At 41.1% G+C, this 22,266-nt stretch overlaps 1 protein-coding gene across 3 annotated transcripts in view; it reads right to left on the bottom strand.

Annotated features, from left to right (window-relative positions):
- Positions 1–22,266, bottom strand: part of LOC140186426 (arrestin domain-containing protein 1-like) — a 76,823-nt gene continuing 54,557 nt past the window's right edge. The window contains exons 5-9 of one of the 3 annotated variants that reach the window (XR_011882866.1): positions 16,582–16,764; positions 10,822–10,998; positions 6,942–7,344; positions 6,470–6,700; positions 7–909 (exon numbers count right to left, since the gene is read on the bottom strand). Coding sequence is in view for 1 of the 3 variants with exons in the window: in XM_072240697.1 (XP_072096798.1) it covers positions 6,636–6,700; positions 6,942–7,344; positions 10,822–10,998; positions 16,582–16,764 (828 nt within the window). In the remaining 2 variants the exon portion in view is untranslated. Of the gene's footprint in view, positions 6,701–6,941; positions 7,345–10,821; positions 10,999–16,581; positions 16,765–22,266 lie in introns of all 3 variants that reach the window. The other 2 variants (XR_011882865.1, XM_072240697.1) reach the window with 2 other exon arrangements.

A 22,266-nucleotide genomic window follows, 5' to 3' on the forward strand; every position in this document is an offset into this window, starting at 1 on the left:
ACAGCATAATTACTTTGAAAAAATTTATTAGTATGGTGTTTGATTACTCAATTTACATTTCCAAACAGTTACATGAAATTCTAAAACACTAAAGTGCATCAATATATCAGTTTATTACAAAATCATTGCAGAGGAAAATATGACGTCAATGCATTCTATGAAGAGTTCAAACTGAGAATAATTAACACAGGAGAGGAAGAAAGGCAAGTTCATAAAGCTACGAGCCCAAAGTGTGCTTCAGCACTGATTAAAGCCATTTCCCTTCTCAACATCATATAAAAACTCTGGTACTGGAACGAGTCCTATTCAAATTCAGACCAGTTTCCAAGAAAAATAATATACATGAGTTGGGGCTTTGTGGGAGGGGTGGTTATTGAATACATTTAAACTTCAGAGTTTTGAAACTTTAAGCTACCCAAATTGACATTGCAAGAACTGAACATTCTGGATTCTGCAGGGTGGGAAAGAAGATTAAGAAAAAAATCCAGAGAGTTCATTGGGACAAACAGATGTACTGGAACTTGTGCTGTTATCAATTAGAACAAATAATTCTATTATTGGGAAACAACAAACCATGTCCCAGCATTCTGTGAAAACTGCCTGTGCTTCGGAAAATACAAATTAAAACCAGTTTTTAAAAAAAATTATAACGTTTGATTCTGAAAATAGAAAATACATGCTAAAAGTTTTAAAAAATGTAGTAGTTACTGACAAAAAATTAAGCTAATAACAGAAATAAATTTCACATAAATAATCTGAGGATTTGTACCTGTTAGTAATTTTACAGTTGAGGAATTAGTCTGAACAATTTTTTGCTTTATATTTACCTCGTTCTATTTCCAACACAATTCAGAGTTCTGTGAATTGCATCCGAGTTAAAAATGTGGTTGGCTTGCTTCAGAATCGTATCTACTTTAAGTGAAACAAAATTAAAAAAAAAAAACTTGCATGTTCTTATTAATTATTCCCCTGGATGGATCAAATTACAATATGTTGCTAAGGCAATAATTCACTCCAGTGCACAAGACAAAGTTGATAAAGCATGATTAAGATTCAATAACGTTAATATTATAACAGGAATGAAGATAGGGAGAGAATATCTTTCCCAAGTTGTAACAATGAAAAAAGTACTGTACTTAGATAAAATACACATTTCTAGAATTTTCACTGGATCCTAATGAGGCTATATAAACACAAGAGAAAATACTTCTAATGCCATTCTAAATAGTACAAAAAGGCACACAACACTGAAAAACATATTATAAACTATAATCCCTTTGATAGATGCTGGAGTGCAGTAAACAACGTGGGGGTCGAATTTCTGCTTTGAATGACGAGTGTACTGTATTTTACCAACCCAAGCTTTCTGACTGGAAATCATTGACTTAACTCCCTCTTCTGCCATTTAAATGCTTCAATTTTCAGACATGAAGAGGCGCAACCTCAAGTTATACTGCTCATGGGTTTCTGCCCAAGGGGAAAATATTTGCAGAGAGATTTTCCCTGGTACAGCACACAAAATCTTGACAAGGTGGAACACAAATTATGCACACAGTTTCCTTGTTTTTAACATAATGACTGCAACTGTAGTAAGAAGCTATTAATCAATTGTTTGGCAAACAGGATTCTGCTTGGATTAGAGAACATGCTTTATGAGAAAAGGCTGAGCGAGCTAGGATTTTTCCCTTTGGAGTGACTGAGAATAAGAGATGACTTGATAGAGGTGTATAAGATTATAAGTATAGACAGAGTGGACAGACAGTGCCCTTGAACCAGGGCGGCAACAGCCAATGCCAGAAGACATCTGTTTAAGGTGAGTGGAGAAAGGTTTAGGGGAGATGTTAGAGGTAGTTCTTTTTTTTTAAAAAAAACACAGTTGTAGGTGCTTGGAATGCACTGCAGCGGGTGGTGGTACAGGCTGATATGATAGGGACATTTAAGAGACTCCTAGTGCACGGATGCAAGAAAAATAGAGGATAAAGGGCTCTGTTGGAGGGAAGGGTTAGCTTGACTGTGGAGCCGGTTTAAACAGGCTGGCACAGCTTCATGGGCTGAAGGACCAAACTGTGCTGTACTGATCTGTGCTCCATGTCTCTACCTTGCCAAGTTCTTCCATCTGGCACTGGATGAGGAAAACCTAAAAGTTGCTTATATCCTTGCTAAGTTAACCAAGTATTGAGTAACGCTTTAAATTGCAGCTAGACATACTCTCTTAAATTGGAGAATTTTCAGAAAATGTTATTTTCTGTTCTGTTCTGTGGATCCCGGAGTGGCATAGTCTCAGTGTAGGCTAAAGTGAGTGAGGAGGTTTCAGTAAGCTGAGCAACAGATGGGCAATTCTACTTTTAACTATTTCATTCATTGAAGTAAAAGTGAAGATACTAATTAATGTTATTTCCTCCCTCTCTTTAGGGATTTTCAATTGCAATAGCTCCCACTTAATGTGCCCCACTAGCAAAAACGGTGACCGTATCTTGAAAGGACCCAGTACCAACACCTGTTTGTTATACACATCAATTTATGTGAATGTAGGAGGTATAATTGATAAGTTTGCAGATGACACAACAATTGGTGCTGTTGATTATGAGTGTAGTATTCAAACACAGCAGAACATTGATAAACTGGGCACAGAAATGGCAGATGGAATTTAATCCTGATGAACTTGAGGTGATACAATTCTGGGGGGAGTCTGATAAGGGTAAGACATATAACCAGGACTGTTAGGGCCCCAGAGAGAACTGAGAAATAGACCAACCTTAGTGTGCAAGTTCAAGGCTCTCTGAAGCTCTAGGTGCAATGTTATAAAAGATTGGTTAAGCCACAGCTGGAGTACTGTGCCTGTTCTGCTCGCCACACCATAGGAGGGATGTGGTTGCTCTGGAGAGAATGCAGAGGAGATTCACCAGGATGCTGCTTGAAATGAGATTTTAGAGTTATGGAGGGGTTGGGTTTGTTTTCCCTGGAGCACAGGATGGGGCCAGGGGGAGGAACCGTACAGATATCTTTCCCATAATGTGGCAAGCAGAACCATGCACAGTTCTCCAGCTATGGCTTAGCCAATCTTTTATAACATTGTACCTAGATCTTCAAAGAACCTTGGTCCTGCACACCAAGGTTTCTTAATTCTCTCCAGAGCCCTAACAGAGCTGGTATATGCCTCATCCTTATCACAATTATGTGAGGCACAGATAAGGGAGATGGCAAGAAACTTTTCCTAAAGGAAGAGGTGTCTAAGATAGGAGGGCACTTGAATTATCAAGTCCTGACACAGACATGATGGGCTGAAGGGGGGTTGTTTGAAATGCTGTATGACCTTATGAACAGATTGTTGGGCACATTTCTAGCCACCACACTACAGGATGCGTTTGCATCGGAGCAAGTGTAGAGGAGATTCATCGGGATTTTGCCTGGACTGTAGGACTTTAGTGATGGTAAGAGATTGGATAGGCTAGGCCTGTTTTCCCAAGTAAAGGAGGTTGTAGGGTGACTTGATCAAGGAATATAAAATGATAACAGACATTAATAAGGTAGCTGGTTATTCTTTTCCCATGCTGAGGGTCAACAAAAACACAAGGGGCAGAGGTTGGGAGAAGCAGTTTTAAAGGAGATCTGACAGGAAAGTCTTTCTTTTTAAATAAAGGGGTGGTTGATGCCTGAAGCTCACTGCCAGAAGTGGTTTGTTGGACATAATCACTACATTTAAGAGACATTCAGACAGGCACTTTAATTGGCAAGGTATTGACAGAGACAGTACTAATGGGAATAGAGTAGATGCGCAAAAGAGTGGGCTGCACAACTAGACTGCAGCTATAGATCAGTTCACATCTTCCTCTCATTTGTGGAGGCTAGAGACCGTGAGAGACTTCAATGGTTGACTGTTATAAGCACTTTGGACACCTTTGGTCTTCTTTAAGAAATACATTGTTACAATTTAAAGTAAGAGAGTCTTCCCCAAAGTTATTTACATTTCCATCTATGACCTTTCCTGTCAACCCTTCAGGTCAAGTATTCAAGTCAGGAAAAGTTTACACACAGTTCACAGCAAGCACATGACAGGTCACCTCCTTTGGACGAGAAAGGGCAAGCCACTGGAATTATGCAGTATTTTATTTTCTACAGTATATGACGAGATCTGGATGTCCTGAGTTGTTCCTAATATAATCAGCTTCAAAATGTAAACATTTTCCAGTAATCCTATATCAGATGAGCTAGAAGCAGCTACCAAATGACTTTCAATTTTGCAAAGCGGATTTAACAAAGCTGCTTGGCAACTTGGTGCTGGAAAGAGTACACTCACTCATTACTGTAGCCCTATCCCTCAATCTGCTTTCCTTCCTCATCGACTACACACCAGTGACTTGGTGCCATTTAACAACCTGTGCATCCAGTTACTCCATGGAACACTGCACAGGAACACCCTTCCCTCCTTCCCCAAATTCCCAAAGTACATTTGTTAATCAGGCTGTAGTGCCCACATTAGTGCAATCTGCAAGATAAAAGGGATAATTTAGCAGTAAATCAGATTTGTGAGTGTCCCTTTTCCATAACCTGGACAAATTCCTAAGATATTGCATAAGTATGAGAGCTTTGCTTATTATTATACTAATTAGATATGGTGCTTGTGATTCATAGTGGGATAGGGAAAAAAAAAAATCAGAGGAGCAATGCGTTTGACTGATTTCTATTGTCATCCTTGGAATTCAGCAAAATATTTCACGAATTCTCAGCTGATGCACGTACTGAAACGACTGCAAAATTAGCTAAACTATTTATAATTTGTGCCTATAGATGGGAGAAGACTTGTATACAAAAAAGAAAAGAAACAAGGTCATGAGAATTGGAAATTCCAGGCCAATGGTAACAAATAGTTGATAAAAAGTTATTGTTCCCCTCATCATTTTTTCTTACAAAATGTAAGGAAAGTTAAAAACACTTAATTATAATAGTGAGATTAAAATTAGTTCCAGCCTCATTTTTCAGTCTTGCAAAGGAAAATACTCTTCAGTGAACAAAATTGTGACTAGAATAAATTCAGATCCCATCTGTTACACATGGGTAGCAGCAAAATGAGAGTGATCTTGACCACTACTATCACCAGTTTCAAGACAAAATATTTTACTTCACTCTATAAATCTAGCAATGAGTGCATCTTGAATTGTATTCAATAACAGGACACTTGGTACTAGCAAATGAAAGTAATTACTTTCAGATTCACCAATGTCCCTACGCTACTCATTGTATACTCTTCAAGAGTGATTCCTCTTAATTTCTGCCCAAGTCAAGCTTCCTCCCAATCCATCCCTTTCATAAATCTACATCCTTCTGTAGATGTTCCCTAAGGAACTGATGGAAGTCCCGCCCTACAGGAAAAGCTGGCAGCCAGTACTCATGGTGGTATTGCACCAAACAGCTAATTGAGAGCTTGCATAGGAATTTATTCAAAACAGCAATGTTACGTTAATTCAAACTCTAAGCATCAAAGTGAAAAATTAAATCAACACGCTTCTAGGTTCCTTGCATCTAAATGCACACTCTCAATTTTTTTTAAAGCCATTAATAAAATGGGAACTCCAGATAAACCATTTATCTACAAGTTACTTTCAACAGACTGCAGATTCCTTGGTTCAACCATTAAAATATATTTCAGTACTGCACTTAAGAATTTAAATGTCATATAGTACTTCAAACTGTGCACGTAAAATTCCAAAAGGTTACAAATACAGCAGTTAAAAAGATGCACTAAGTAAACATTCCAGTAAGTGGTTTGGCTTTCAACTGACTTCAGTAAGGCTTAAGTTATAATAATGTGCCGAAGTTTGAACTTGCCTTTTTTTATGTGCTAGTTTAAAGATGATGATATGACTCCGCAAACATACACTATATAAATACAGTATATATGGATCTCTCTTTTGGAAAATATTCTATCAAAAGGTGCAAAATAACACTTCAAGGTGAAAGGATTGTTAATGCATTTTGGCTGGTATTGGTCCTTCCAAAAGGCCAGTATAACATTAGCTCAGTTGTTACAGCATATGGTGTAAATAACCCACTACATTGATAAGTAAAAAAGAAGGCTCAAACTTGATCAGAATTGGAAATTAATTCCTATTGCATACAGTCCACCTATAATCACAGATATTTCTTTGCCCAAACAAGCAAATACAAGGAGCAAGCATCATCACTTATTTATGGTTCTTAAGGCTCAGAGTTGTCTATAATTTTCAGCTTCCTCTACAGAACTAGACTGATTAGTTAAACAGTCTATTATAAGGTGGAGCTATTCAGCAAGAGTAAAATTATATTTATTTATATACATGAAATGAAAGGCTTTAAATATTTATATTATAACCCTTCAGTGCTTTGCATTCCAAAAATACTCAGAAGGAAAGAACTCAGATTAATATACCAAAATAGTTATGCTTCCAGCAGGGAAGCAGAAGGCAGACATTCCACAAAGCTGGAGAAATACCTGTGAGTGTTGATAATGCATCTTGAGAATAAAATATCAACTTCTTCAAACTCAGAATGCATTTGCAGTGGTGAATCATAAAGTCAGGCTGTGCTTTTCAGTAAAATGTCACTAAGAGGCATTTCTGTACACAATCTGCAGTGCACCTTTTGAAGTCTATTGTAGATTAGTTTCCTGCACTCATGCTGGAATTAGCACTGCTGCAACTCTCTTCGTATGTTGGGGGAGGATCTGTTAAAAGACAACAATCAAATTACACATCCTTCAAACCTGCAAGCAGCTTGGCGTTTTCCCTTACTGATGTTTCTAAATATTCAAAGACCTTTAAAACACAAGAATAATCATATCTGAAGCAGGAAATCCTTGGCCAGTATTTATTAAGGCACTATTTATTTAGCAAAATTACATGAAAATAGATAACTATTCATAGTTCTATGCATTTCAGGTTTGTAGTAAGAGGGAGACAACTTACCAAATGGCTGGGCCCACGTACTATATTCAGGAGGTAAGATCAGGGGATTTTCTGTGAAATCTGCAACAACAGGTCCGTCTGCATAGTATGGGACTGTAGCACCAGTTGAAATACAAAGTCTAGGAACAGGAATCTGCGTGCCGGCATCGTTTTCAAAGCCAGATGAGTAGCTGAAAGCTTGAGGTGATGAAGTCTGCTGCTGAGAATGGCTTTTGGTTGGAAGAACGACGCTATCCATGGGCTGGTAACCTATTGCCCCAACCTCCTCAGCTGGAGGAGCTGTAGGTATCACTGCCTCTGGAAGCTGGGACTGCCTAGAAGGTGTCAGTGGTGGACTGTTGATTGCAATATTTCCAATATAAATTGGCAAGCTGACTAAAACCTCTGGTGATCGGACGGAAACCTGCAAAACACAAGATCAGTCCCATTTTATTCCTGTTTCTCCCATAGTTCTTTAAGCAATAATCAATAGAAATCTACAGGAGTAATGATGAGAAATAGTACCTTTATTGCTAGGTTAGTGGTGAACTGATCCTTTTAGCTCACACATCAGATGGGGCTCAGAGGTAATGGGCGGAGGGGCGCAGGGGAAACATGATGACACAAATGTCAGCCATTTCACTTTTGGTCATCAACTATAGTAAAAGGCCAATAATCTGTTCAGAAGTCAGGATATCTCAATCATCTGGCCCTGTCTCTTTTACTCCTTTTAAGCTCACTGGAAAATTTAACGTATGGCAATAGTCTAAAAAGTGAATGAAAAGGGTATTTGGGGTATCAACAACACCCAATAATCTGGAAAATTTGTGATTGGCATCAAAGTTCTGAGTGTGCTGCACGCTTGGGGCTTTACTGGAGTGATTTGTGCCAGAGAGTCAAAGTCGAGTTTATTGTCATAGACACAAGAACATGTGCAATGAAAAACTTACTTGCAGTATCACACATGCACATAGTATTACAGATGCAAGTTTCACATAGAAAACAAGTTATTCAGAGTTATGCCAGAACAATTAGAAACAAAAAATGTCACTTGTAGTGCTAAGTGGTCATAGTGTTGCTACACTGACTAGTGATTAGGGTTGTGCAGATTCAAGAACTGAAAGGTTGAAAGGAAGTAGCTGTTCTTATAACTAGCAGTGTGGGACTTCAGGCTTCTGAACCTCCTGGCCTGATAGCACAGGAACAGGCCATTCGGTCCACAATGTTGTGCTGAACCAGCTAAAAAGCAAAAACACCTGAACACTCATCCCTCCAACCTATACAATGTCCATATCTTTCTATTTTCCTTACACCCATGTGCCTATCCAAACATCTCTGAAAAGTCTCTGAAGTATTTGCCTCCCCCACCATACCAGGCAGCACATTCCAGGTATCCACCACTCTCTGAGTAAAGAACTTACCCCTTACATCCCCTTTGAACCTACCCCTTTTACCTTCAATGCATGCCCTCTGGTATTAGACATTTCAACCCTGGGGAAACAGATACTCTTTGTCTACTCTGTTTTATGCCTCTCAATCTTGTAAATCTCTAACAGATATTCTCTCAGCCTCCAGTGCTCCAGAAATAATCCAAGGTTATCCAGCCTCTCATGATAGCTCTAAGCCAGGCAGCATCCTGGTGAACCTCTTCTGCACTCTCTCCAAAACCTCATCATCCTTCCTGTAGTGGGGCGACCAGATGTGGCCTAACCAGAGTCTTATAAAATTGCAACATAACCTCCTGTCATTTGACTGCACCTACAGCTTACAAAAGATACATATATAGCTAGGGTGTTGAAGACTTTTGCACAGTACTGTAGTAATTTTATCTATTGCACCGTACTGCTACCGTAAAAAGAAAACAAATTTCATGACATGAGTGATGCTAAGCCTGATTCCGATATGGGTCTCTATTGTGGACTGAGTGTGGGAAGGGGGCAGGGAGAAGGGAATCATGGTTGGAAAAGGGGAAGGGAGTGGGAAGCGCCAGAGAAACATTCTGTAATGATCAATAAACCAATTGTTTGGAATCAAATGTCCTTGCCTAGTGTCTCAGGGCTGGGTGTGTCTGCACCCACCCACCAGCACTCCTTTCTCTGCCACCTGTGCTATATCCCTCCAGCGGCACTCCACCCTTGCCACTCCTAGTATCCATTACTCCCATCAGATCAATATCCACTCCACATTGACAAATACAGCATTGTGCAAAAGTCTTAAAAGTCTTAGGTGCCTTGGGGGGGGGGGGTGGGTACATATGCATACATACACATATAACACACACATGTTCAAGCATTTTGCACAGTACTGTACAACCTTCAGTACTTTGTTTCTGTGATCCAGCTCAGTGGAAAGCCCTCAAATGGTTCTTACCTATCTCGTCATTACCAGAGCATTTCAAGCAACAATTCATCTATTGCTATTATTACAAAAAACCCCTGCAATACCTTGCAAAACCATGTCAGATTCCACATTTATGTTAATAGTACCTATCTTATCACCATCTCTCTCTCACTCACTTCACTGACCTGATGTACAACCTTGAATAAGACAATGTTTCTTGTAGTTTAGCACCAAGAACAGCAAAACCACCTCACCTCCCCCTGCAAACTTGTTCCTTACCAACCAACCATATACCCTTCCCAGGTTTGAATGGCAGTTTACAACAATGACTTCCTTTCTAATCCAGAGTTGCGCTGCCAGCACTAATTGTTCAGTAACTGCCTCTGCTGCATTGCCTGTAACTCAGTAAACGAGGTTGATTGAGTCAAAAGTCCATTTTATCATACCACTCAATCGTCTTATAATAGCGAGGTAGAAGTTATCCATGAGCCTGTGACATGCTTTCAAGATTTTGTACCTTCTGTCCAATGGAAGAGGGAACATCTGGGGTAGGTGGGATCTTTGATTACTGCTGGCTGCTTTACTGAGGAAGCTAAAAGTAAAGACAGAGTCCATGGACTCTGGTTTCTGTGATGTGCTGAGCTGCATCCATAACTATGTACAGTTTCTTGTGGTCAATGCCAAGCTATGATGCATCCAGTAGTTGCCGTACCAGGCCATAATACATTCAGATAGGATGCTTCCTATGATGCATCAAAAAAATTGGTAAGGATTGATGGGATAATGCCAAATTTCTTCATCTTCGTGAGGAAGCAATATGAGGCTGTGTCATCAATATAGTTGGGCCAGGAAAGGCTATTGGTGGTGTTCACTCCAAGGAACTTGAAGCTCTCAACCTCAGCACCATTCCACCACTCCCCTTCCTGATGTCAATGACCAGCTCTTTTGTTTTGCTGACACTGAGATAAAGTTTGATGTCTTGGATTATGTTATTAAGCTATCATCTCCTTCCTGCTACAAATCATCATTATTTGAGACATAGCCCACTATGGCAGCATCATCTGCAAACTCGTACAAGATTAACGTTTCATTTAACCCAATTTACTACAAAGCCTCAATGTTAAGATCCCATCACTGTGTTCAGAGCCTGGCTTGCTCATTTCCTCCTCACACTCTATACTCTACCAAAACCTCAACATCTCTCCAACACATCTTCAGCCATTTAAGTCTTGAACATTGGAATTCCGTACAGAAACCATTTGCGTTCACTGCCTTTGTACTCCTCCTTGGCACTTGAAAAGCCTACGTCTTTAATCAAGCACTTATCCTAATATCTTCTATCTGGCTCCTATTTGCTGCTTTATTGACTTAAGTGTATTCTGTAACTCCCAGTCACTCTTGCAAGATGTTAAATGACTGACTATGCTACAAAGTTTTGTATTTGCATAATTAGTACCAAGGTCAGCAAACATTTAATAATTAGTTTTAGTTTCAGTGATGAGGGCCAGAGGTAAAGTGGTCCTTAAGTGGATTAGATTGTAAGCAATAACATTGTCCTCACTTGAATGAAATAATCCACTTGTATTAAATTACAACCATGCAGAGATGACTGAGGTAATGGTGGCACAATGATCTGCTCCCTCCATTCTGCTTGTTTCCAAGACTTTACTCCAGACCCTTCAACTTCTGCAATTGTCCGCAGGTCATAGATTATTCGCTTTGATTTATAGGTAACTTTCTGAAACAAAATGATAAGACATTTAATGAGGAAAACTTCATTAAAATTAAACAGTATAATGCAATGCACTCATCAAAAACTGGTGTGCTATGAGAGAGTCCAATTTAAGCAAAACATTGGTTTTAATCGTGTTCTGCAGTAAAGCTGCCTTAGGCAAAAAAACACTCAGCAACTCTGATCTAGATGAAAAGTGATAAAGACTGGAGTGCAAAATAGTCTGTCTGCTTCTGGTTACGTGTCAAAATTCCGAGAATTCTATCTCTAAGAATACAGAAATCTAAGGAGGCAAAAACAAACCTTTCATATGAAGATTTACAGGGAAATAAATGGCTGAGAGAAAGTAGCAAATATTACAAATGCTTGGTCATATGGAAGAACTTTTAAATAGAATCATTCAATTGATTTATTGATCACTAATTGTTTAAAGTTTAAATGATAAAAAGCTTTCAGTTATTTATACACAGAACAGTATCAGAAAAGGCTGTTTGGTCCAAGACGCCCTTTTCAAAATGATGCTGCATTAAACTAATCTCTCCATTCCCTGCATATTCAGGTGCTTGTCTAAAAGTCTCTTTAATGCCACGATCGTATCTGCTTCCATCACCCCACCAGCAGTATATTCTAGTTCCAACTTTTGTAAAAAAAAACCCTTTACATCTTTAGAATTTCTCCTTTTCACCCTAATTCTATGTCTTAAGGGTATTTGACATCTATACTCTGAGAAACAGATTCTGTCCAACCTATTCATGCCTCTCTTGATTTTATAAACTTCTATCAAGTTACCCCTGTGTTATCATGTATGTACATAATAAAGAACTGCAGTTCCCAGTGGGCAATGTCAGCTGTTTACCCCAGAACTGGAAGTGACATTTGTGAGCTGGTTGCACACGCTCGTGTTAGGCTGAAGCCATTTACTGCAAATAAATATGTGCTAGCATTTCTACCCATGCTGTTTGCCTTTATTAAGAACAAACATAACAACCCTGTCAGTCTATGTTCAACTTTTAAATTTCTGAATTTAAAAAATAAGTTTAAACTCTAAGCATTAAGGCCAAGTCTGAGGTTATAGCCTCTCAGCCCGTTTCTGATTTTGTGGATAGATCTTGACCCAACTGCTCCATATTATAACACTTACAGCAAACATATGCAAAGCTTACGGAAAGATATGCCTGCATTTTGCCCCAAGGTGACACTGGACAACAGTGAAGACATGTCTGCACTTCTTAATTGAAAAAGTGTATGTTGATGACTCACCACTAATCACAAAAAGCCAGTAGATCAAAGATAAAAACTAAAAAAAAAAAATTAATTAAATACTAAGTAATTATATTTAAGCTTGGCAACTTCATTCATCACACATGGTTCATCAGAAGTATTGCAGTCTCATGGATTTAATGTAATTAAATAAAATTTACTTTTCAAAGTTCAAGACGCAAAGCAAATTTATTATCGAAGTACATATATGTCACCATATACAGCCCTGAAAATTCATTTTCTTGCGGGCATACTCAGTAAGTCCAAGAAACATAATGAAAGACGGTACCCAATAGGATGGACAAACGACCAATGTGCAAAAAACAGATTGTGAAAATACAAAAAGAAAAAAATACATAAATAAATATTGTGAACATGTAAAAAGTCCTTTGAAAGTCTATAGGTTATGAGAACAGTTCAGTGGTGGGCTACTGAAGTTAATCCCACTGATTCAAGAGCCTGATGGCTGTGGGGTATTAACTATTCCTGAACCTGGTGGTGTGGGTCCTAAGGCTCCTGTACCTTCTTTCTGATGGCAACAGTGAGAAGAAAGTATGGCCTGGGATGTGGGGATCCTTGATGATGGATACAGCTTTCCTGCAAGAGCACTCCTTGTAGGTGTGTTCAGTCATGAGAAGGCTTTACCCATGATGGACTGGCCATCTTCACTACTTTTTGTAGGATTTTCCATTCAAGGACATTGGAGTTTCCATACCAGGCAGTGATGCAACCAGTCAATATACCCTCTACTACACACCTATAGAAGTTTGCCAGTTTCTATGTCATGCTGAATCTTTGCAAACTTCTAAGGAAGTAAAGGTGCTGCCGTGTATTCTTCCTAGGACAGATTGTCTGAAATGATAACACTGAGGAATTTGAAGCTGTTGACTCTCTCCACCTCTAATCACCCAATGACGACAGGTTCATGTACCACTAGTTTTCTCCTCCTGAATTCAATACTCAGCTCCTTGGTCTTGCTGACATTGAGTGAGTTTGATGTGGTACCAGCCAGCTAAATTTTCAACCTCCCTCCTACATGCTGATTTGTTACCATCTTTGATTTGGCCAACAACAAACTTAAATATGGCATTGGTGCTGTGCCTAGCCTTACATTCATAACTGTATAGCAAGTAGAGCAGTGGGCTAAGCACATAGCCTTGATAGAAATTGTGGAGATGTTTTCAACAGAACTTATGCCACATATCTGAAAACTCTCTTCAAATTGCCTACTCACTCCCTAGACAGAGCTCTTTTCATGAATTAGCATCAAGAGCTAAATCTGCATGTGTTTGCTAGATGATTTATTTCCACTGCTGACAGCTTTTTCATTTTTCAGTTAGTTCCTGCCACTACATATTTATACCTTAAGAGGAAAAGCATTGTTCCTGTACAAAATAAAATAATCAGTCTAAAATTTAACATTGAAATGTAGGTCTCATTTCTACTCTACATTCAAATTTCTCAGCAATATTTAAAAAAACATAGCAGCATTGATTATGCCCACATTCCACCTCACAGTGCACCTCAACTCGCCTCTCTTTTTAATATTGTGAGGCTGTTTGGCTGAAACCCAACATAAAGAGAACACGAAATATCCCCCAGTAAAAATAGTGAAAAATGAGAATTACTGTCAGTATCCACTACAAACTCCATTCTCTTTATAACTCCAGTTAATGAAAGAAAGTCACCCAATGTTTTTGATGTTTTAGCATCAATATGATTTCTACTTTGTTCCTCACACTGTGCTAGTTTCAAGGTCACCCACGATAGCAGCAGACACCGGCTGTCTCAGCTCACTTGCTGCTGGCAGACACATCATCTGCGGACTTAATTACTCCCTGCTGGCCTTCCACATTCTATTCCTTGTAAACATTAATTCACCCAAAGCTCTGCTGAAATACTTGTTCACCTTTGCACCACTGATGTTCGGCCAGCACTTGCTCCAGACTAAATTACAATTCTCATCCCTGCATGGTTCTGCCTTCTCTGCAGTGTTATCTAACCTTGCTTAGCAACTACCAAAGGTTCTAGCTGAGCCGTGCAGTTGGGAAGGACTGAAAGCTACATATTGGCTAAAAGCAGAGAATTAAAGTGATCGGGTTTTCATCATACATGAAGTACAAAGTATGGTAAATAATTGGGGTGGAATATCATCTGATGGCCTTATTCCAAGGGAGTGTGGAAGTTGGACAGACTTTGCTATAACTGTGCTAGATACGGAAGTCACAGAACAGAAACAGGCTCTTTGGCCCATCTAGTCTGCACCAGCCTTAGTGGTTTGGTCCACTTATGTAACAAATGTTACACTTGCCATGGGTGCTGTTCAGAGAAGACTCTTTCAGTTGATTCCTGGGATAAAGGTGCTGTCTCACACAGTTGAACAGGTTGGGACTTTACTCGCTGATGCTTAAGAATGAGAGGTGATCTTATCGGCTGAATCTCCCTATGAATGCATTTGCTGAGCTCACTGGTCACATTGCCATGGTGAGTAGGCAGTTTCCTCCACCAAAGCACTGCTGACGGCAATCTCACAACAGCAGGTAGCAGCCCCTTCCATGATGCACAAGGCCCTTTACTGGATGGATCTCTACAACTACAAATAGTTGAATCAACCAGTTAGTGACTTTCAATAGCCCATGCCATCCTGTCCAATCAGAAAGTTCACAGCATAATTTTATACTGCAAACGTGCTTGATCAATTTTACTGTCAACATTTCAGATTAAGTTCTTAGACAGGGTAGATACTCGTAGGGAAGTTTGAGCTGTGAGCTACAGATTTAGAATAAATGGTAATCTATTTCAAAAGAATGAGGTATTTGTGTTAAAGGTCCTGGAAACAGGACTGTGCTCTGCCCTACTGAGTTGTGGAGGTTCAATCTATAAATAACACTGAAGGCTGACAGACACAATTCTTTGGTCTGTATAGGAGTTATGATTTAAGTGGAGCTGAAGGCAAGATCATGATTCTTTTGAATGAAGAAAAGGCACAAAGGGTTGTACGGTCCACACGTCTGTACAGTGGGGCTGTACGGTCTACACATGTTCCTGGCAGACTATAGTTTGCGCAGCTTCAGAACTGTGCATCAGACATGGCAAAAGCAGCACTGGGGTGCCAGAAGGGACTGTACTGGCTCCCTTCTTGTTTACCCTGTATACCTTGGACTTTGGATATAACGCTGAGTCATGTTATCTGCATAAATTCTCTGATGACCCAGCAATAGTTGGGAGGATGAATATAGGGTCCTGGGTAGAGGACTTTAGGAAGACTAAGCCTGCACTGCTCCCTGTTACTATTGATGGTGAGGATGTGGATATCGTGATGACCTAGAAGTACCTGGGGGTGCATTTGGATGACAGACTTGGGTGCAGCATCAAAAGAGAGGCTGTGTACAAGAAGGGCCAGATTCACCTCTACTTCCCAAGGAGACTGAGATCCTTTGGACTATGCAGGCCTCTCCTTCACATGTTCTACCAGTCCGTTATCACCAGCATAATCTTCTATGTGGTGGTGTGCTGGGCAATGGCATCAACACGAGTGATGCCAACAGGCTCAATAAACCAATTAGAAAGGCTGGCTCTGTTATAGGAGTCAAACTGGACACACTGGAGGCTGTTGTAGAACAAAGGACCCTACAGAAAACCCTGGCAGTTCTGGACAACGTTTCTCACTCTCTGCATGCCACCTTGGCTGAACAGAGGAACACTTTTTAGTACTAGACTAAGACAACTGAGCTGCTCCAGACAGCACTTAGCAATTAGGCTCTATAATGAGTCAACCAATAGCCGGGGAAGCGATGACCACCTCCTGTTGACTGTTTGGAGATAACTTATTTTTTCTTTCTTACTTCTCTTCTAATATTTGTATACCTGTATTTGTATATCTCTGTACTTGTAATGTTACTGTGCCACAGTAATTTTCTGTGGGATCAATAAAATATCTATCTCTCGATTTTATTCTAATATTTTCTCTTTGGAGGTCCTTTAGCCTGAGCCAGCTCTTAGAGCATTCCCATCAGACTGATTACTCACTTTAGTTCCCTATACTCTATTCTTTCTCACAGATCCATCAATGACCCTCTGATGTGCAAAAGGACGTTGGTCTATAACAGGCATGCCTCAGCTTCGAAGGCCTAAAGCTTGAATCCTCTCCCAAAATTTCTCCATCTGACGAAGCATCTCCTGACACAGCTAAATATTCTTTTGTCTGAAAATGCTCCCATAAATGGAAGTTGCTTTTGTTAACATTTTTCAGTAATTATGGAGGCACTGCAATCATGTCAGTAAAGAGTGACTTAAAATTCAAGGGTGTTAGAATTCAATGCAGATTACCTGGATGAGACCGGCGATAATATTACCTATATCCTTCCCAGATTTGTTCTGGATGTCCATTGTAAGATGAATGATTTGACCCGAAGTGTATCCTTTAAGATCAGTGCTCAATGTTAAAGTGATAATCCCACTTTTCACGATCAGGTAGCTAAACTTCTTGGTCACAGTTGCAATATTTGGTTGCTGTGAAGAAATAAATGCTTCAAAAGTTATTTTCAAAAATATGACAATGTGATGATAAATTATTCCACGGCAAAGGGTCTCTTGATTTCCTTTAATGACATAGCATCTGTTCACATACAGATATTTGATTAAGTCTTTCAGGTCACTTGGAAAGAGAACTACCTGCTACACAACCCCGATTGAGGTGAGAACTAAATCTTCCCACCCAAATGCTTCCAGTTTCAAGGACCCCAAGTAAAGCTTCTGCAGTTAGCTTCCAGCTCAAACCAGAAGCTGTCCTCCACTGCAGGCAATAGAGTTAACACATGATTAATTCTTAACATGTCATGGAGAGAACTGAGTTGAAGGTTGGAGGAATAATTGAAGGGAGGGTAAAGAACAAAGATAATTGAAATGCATCAGATGGTGAAAGATCTTAACAGAGTCTATGTGGAGAGGATGTTTCCTATGGTGGGGGAGTCCAAGACCAGTGGACATAGCCTCAGAATAGAGGAGCTTCCTCTTAGAATGGAGATGAGGATCTCTTCAACCAGAGTGATGAATCTGTGGAATTCATTACCACAGGCAGCTGTTGAGGTCAAGTCTTTACAAATATTTAAGGCAGAGATTGATAGATTCTTGAATGGTCAAGGCATGAAGGGTTATGGGGAGAAGGCAGGAAATCGAGGCGGAGAGGAATAATGGATCAGCCATGATGAAATGCCGGAACAGACTCGATGGGCCAAATGGCTTAATTCTGCTCCTATATCTTAGGTCTTATTATAGGCATATTCCTGCTCAGAAATGGAGATGTCAAGAAGGCCCATCAAATATCCCCTCTGTACAGGTCATAAATAAACAGTAAGACAGAATTTCAGTTCATGTTGGGCTCATTACTCAGCCATGTTTATCAAATTGCAATGGCCTAATGGTGTTACCGTTTAATGAATCACAACAGGCTGCACTTGTGGATTACTATGTGCATTTCAGTTGTCACATTATGAAGTTGCACTGAAGGGGAGAGTGCAGAGAAGGTTCACAAGGAGGTTGCCCGATTAGAAGACCTTAGTTATGGGAAGTGCAAGTTACAGGTAAGCAACTGCTCATTTTGGCAGAGTTGATTAATAAGAGGGAAGCACGTTCATTTGGAATGGTCATTTCAGAACAGCATTTTGAGAAGCGCTAGTTTGAGGTTGAAGCGTGGGCTTTGGTGGGGAAGGCAAGATAAAGTTTTATTTCCCTTCTTTGTAGTTCACTGTTTATTAAAGGGGCAGTAACAACATTAAGTAGTGTGCCTGTGAGATTTGTTTGTTCATTGACATAGTGCAGAATAGGCCCTTCTGACCCCTCAAGCTGCGCAGCCCAGCAACCTGAAAATTAACCCTAGCCTAATCAGAGGACCATTTACAATAACAAATTAACCTACTGATCAGTACGTCTTTGGACTGTGGGAGGAAATCAGAGCACCTAGGGGAAACACATGTGGTCACAGGGAGAATATACAAACTCCTTACAGACAGCGGCAGGAAATGAACCCAGGTTGCCAGTACTGTAAAGCGCTGCGCTAAGCTATCTGCTACAGTGCTGCACGAGAGAGATCAGGGAGAAGCCAAGTGCCCCTGATGACTATATCTGCAGAAAGTGTGTCTGGCTGCAGCTCTTTTCAGATCTCGTAGATTGGTTGGTGCAGCAGGAACGTTCACTGAGCTGCATAAATGATGCAGCGCATTAGAGGTAGGAATTCTGAGAGGTGGTCATAGCATAGGTTCAGCTAAACAGATGGGTAACCACCAGGAAGGGCAGGTAGATAGTGCAGGAGTATCTTGTGGCTGCCCCTTCTGAAACACTTTGGACAGGCAAACTAAAGTGAGTTGGGACTCTTTAGTCAAGGCACTGGACCCAAAAAAGCTGGCCAGTACAAAGGATGAGTTTCCCAACATGGGAATGCTTGGCACTGTATGAAGGTCGAATAGCCCTTGGGCTTCAACTCTCTAGATGGTCCTTCAGACTGATGGCGGTTGCCATCCATCCGACGACTACCACCGCCACAGCCCGATCACTACCCCGGTCCCTCATTTTCAAGACTTTTCAGCGCATTTAGTGTCAGAAAGAGTTTTTTTCTACAGTACACTTAGTCAGGGGCTACCAGCAGGTTCTTGTGTGCACTGAGGACGTTCCCAAAACTTCATTTGGCCTATTTGGGTTCCTGTGCACACTGCTGGGGCTGAAAATGCCGCACAGACTTTCTAGTGACTACTAAGACTCTGTGATAAAAGAGCCGGATTTTTTTTTTGTTTACCTGGATGACATACTTGCCGCCAGCATATCTAAAACCGAACACTTATCACATCTCCGCACACTTTTCAAGTGCTTAAGCCAATCTAGGCTGATTATTAACCCCACTGAATGCCAGTTCAGGATCTCTACTATTGACTTTCTGCTGATTCGCACTACAAAGCCCTTGAAGAATTTTTAGGTCTGGTGAATTTTTTATCAGTTTCATTCCATGAGCTGCTAAACTTATACTCTCCTTGTATAGTACCTTTAAAGGCAGTGCCCCTAACTGCATGCTTGAGTGGTCCGCAGACATGACTAGAACATTTGAATGTCCTACTGGCATACCCATTTCCCAATGCACCTACGGTCATCACCAATGACTATCCTGTGGGTGCTGTGCATGAACAGTTGTTTGGAGGCATATGGTAACTGGTTGTCTTCTTCAGCTGGCAGCTCTGTCACCCTCCCCCCAACCCAAAAAAAAAGAGGAAGTATGGCACTTTTGACTGCAAACTTCTTGGTCTCGACCTGGCCGCCTACCATTTTAATTTTCTACTGGAGGGTTGGTATTTCACAACATTCATTGAACCACAAACCCCTCATGTACGCAATAGCAAAAGGGTCAGACCTCTAGTCTGCAGGGCAATGATACTACCTGGTCTACATTTCAGAATTCATGACGATATACAGCACATTGGAAGGAAAAATAATGCTACGGCTGATTGCCTCTCACAGTTCGCATCTGTGCCATACACATCAGGGTTGACTAAGCTACCTAACTACTGATGTAGAGGTCCAGGCTTACAGGACAGCGGTCACAGGCCTGCGCTCGGCTGATGTCAAGTTCAGGGACACAGGAGTTTCCCTCCTGTGTGATGTTACAACTGGTTGCCCTCGCCCCATAGCGCCTGCGAACTGGAGGCGTACCGTTTTTAACTCCACTCATGGCCTTTCACATCTGAGTAGGAAAGCTTCCAAGAAACTAGTTGTTTTAAAGCCTTAAAGGATGTGCAAGACTGGAGTGCAGCGTGTGTTGTGTGTGTCAGCAGGTGAAAATTAACCGTCCCGTTCAGGCACCGTCAGCACCTTCCAATTTCCCTGAGTGACAGTTCGACCATGTCAATGTGGACCTGGTTGGTCTTCTCCCCCACCCCACAGTTTCACACTTCTCCTTACCATTGTGAACCGTACCACCAGGTGGCCTGAGTTTGTCCCTCTAGCATTGACGATAGCTGCGGACATGGCTTGGGCGTTCACCAACACCCAGGTTGCTCACTTCAGTACGCCATCTGATATTTCTTTCAACCGTGGCCCCCAATTCACATCAGACCTCTGGGTCGCAGTAGCTTAAGAGCCTCGGCGTTAAACTGCATCACACCACCGAGTATGACCCGCAGTCCAATGGCCTGTACGAGTAGTTTCACCGTTCCTTAAAGGCTGCTCTGAGAACCTCCCTGGCGGGCAAGTGTTGGTACAATTGTCTCCCGTGGGTCCTGCTGGGGCTCAGAATGACTCAAGACCTACAGTCCTTCGCAGCTGAGTTGGTGTTTGTGAAGCAGCTACTGGGGCCGGGCGATTTTATTTCTGACAGGACAACCGTCTGGTCAACAAGTTAGCAGCGTTCTGCCCTCGTCAGTAAACTCAATTCTTTCACACACATTCCTACACATCATGGCATACAGCACTCGTGTTCTGGTTGACCTATGTTCTAGCCTGCTCATTTTTTGTCAGCTTGATGCACATCAACGCCCTGCTTAAGCCCCTTCACGATGGCCCATTCCGCGTTTTGGAACAGTGTGATAAGATTTTTATTGTAGATAGGAAGGCTAAACCTGAATGTATTTCTGTAGGTCACCTTAAACCAGCCCACAAAGATTGGATCGTTCCACTAGCATATCCCCTGCATCATGACATGACCACGAACGTGTCAGCACACCCCGGTCGAGCCAAGAGCCTGCTGTTACTCCAAACACGCACATGGGACCCCAGCCTGGTGGCTCAAACGAGTTCCAGACAGACTCTCAGTGTCAGTTTTGCTGAATTCTGTGTGGGGGGGGGGGGGTGCTGTGTAGGATATAATAGGTAACAGATGACACCTAAAATGTTCATAATAGAAATTGTTCCATATAATTTATACACACAGTCATTGAGTTGTTGTATTCATTTTAAGAGACGGTGTCTGACATAATGACGTCAGCATAAGGTAACTCCTTTGGGTTTGTTCGTGATGGAAGTAAGGGCTGTGGCTTTTGCTCAGCACATAAAATGACTCTCGCATGTCTTATTCACAAAATCCAATATGATGTTGAGTAGTGATGAGGGTTATGCAAGTTGGTTCAAATAGTTGAAGCAGCTACTCTTGAGATTGATGGTTTGGGACCTCAACCTCCTGTACCTCCTGCCAATGGTAGCTGTGACAGATGGCGTGGTCTGTACGGTGGGGATGTTTGTTGATAGTGCCTTCTTGATACCTCTAGTTTTGGGCAGGGATGTGCCCATAATAAGACTATATGATATAGGAGCAGAATTAAGCCATTTGGCCCATTGAGTCTGTTCTGCCATTTCATCACGGCTGAACCACTATTCCTCTCAGCCTCGATCTCCTGCCTTCTCCCCATAACCCTTCAAGCCTTGACCAATCAAGAATCTATCAATCTCTGCCTTAAATATTCGTAAAGACTTGACCTCCACAGCTGCCTGTGGCAATGAATTCCACAGATTCACCACTCTCTGGATGAAGGAGATTCTCATCTCCATTCTATTTTGAGGCTGTGTCCTCTGGTCTTAACTCCCCCACCATAGGAAACATCCTCTCCACATCCACTCTATCAAGATCTTTCACCATCCGATACATTTCAATTCAGCCCCCCCCACCCATTCTTCTGAATTCCAGTGAATAAAGCCCCAGAGCCATAGAACTCTCTTTATATGACAACCCATTCAATCTGGAATCTTTTTTTTTCAAAACAGCATTCGATGTATTGCACCAAGTCCTCCACACCCTGAAGCTCCTTATGTTCCTGTGCATTTGAAGTGCCATACCAGACCATTATACAACCAGTCAGAATAGTTTAAAAGTATATTTGTGGAGGTTTGTTTGAGCATTCAGTAACACGCCAATTCTCCTTAGCCCTCTAAGAAAGACACTAGCGCACCTTAATCGCGATTGCATCTATGTACTCAGCCAGGAATTTAATGTTGCTGACTCCACCACTGAGCCACCAATATAGACCAGAACATATTGAC

This window comes from Mobula birostris, chromosome 22, assembly GCF_030028105.1.
Source record: "Mobula birostris isolate sMobBir1 chromosome 22, sMobBir1.hap1, whole genome shotgun sequence".
NCBI lineage: Eukaryota > Metazoa > Chordata > Chondrichthyes > Myliobatiformes > Myliobatidae > Mobula > Mobula birostris.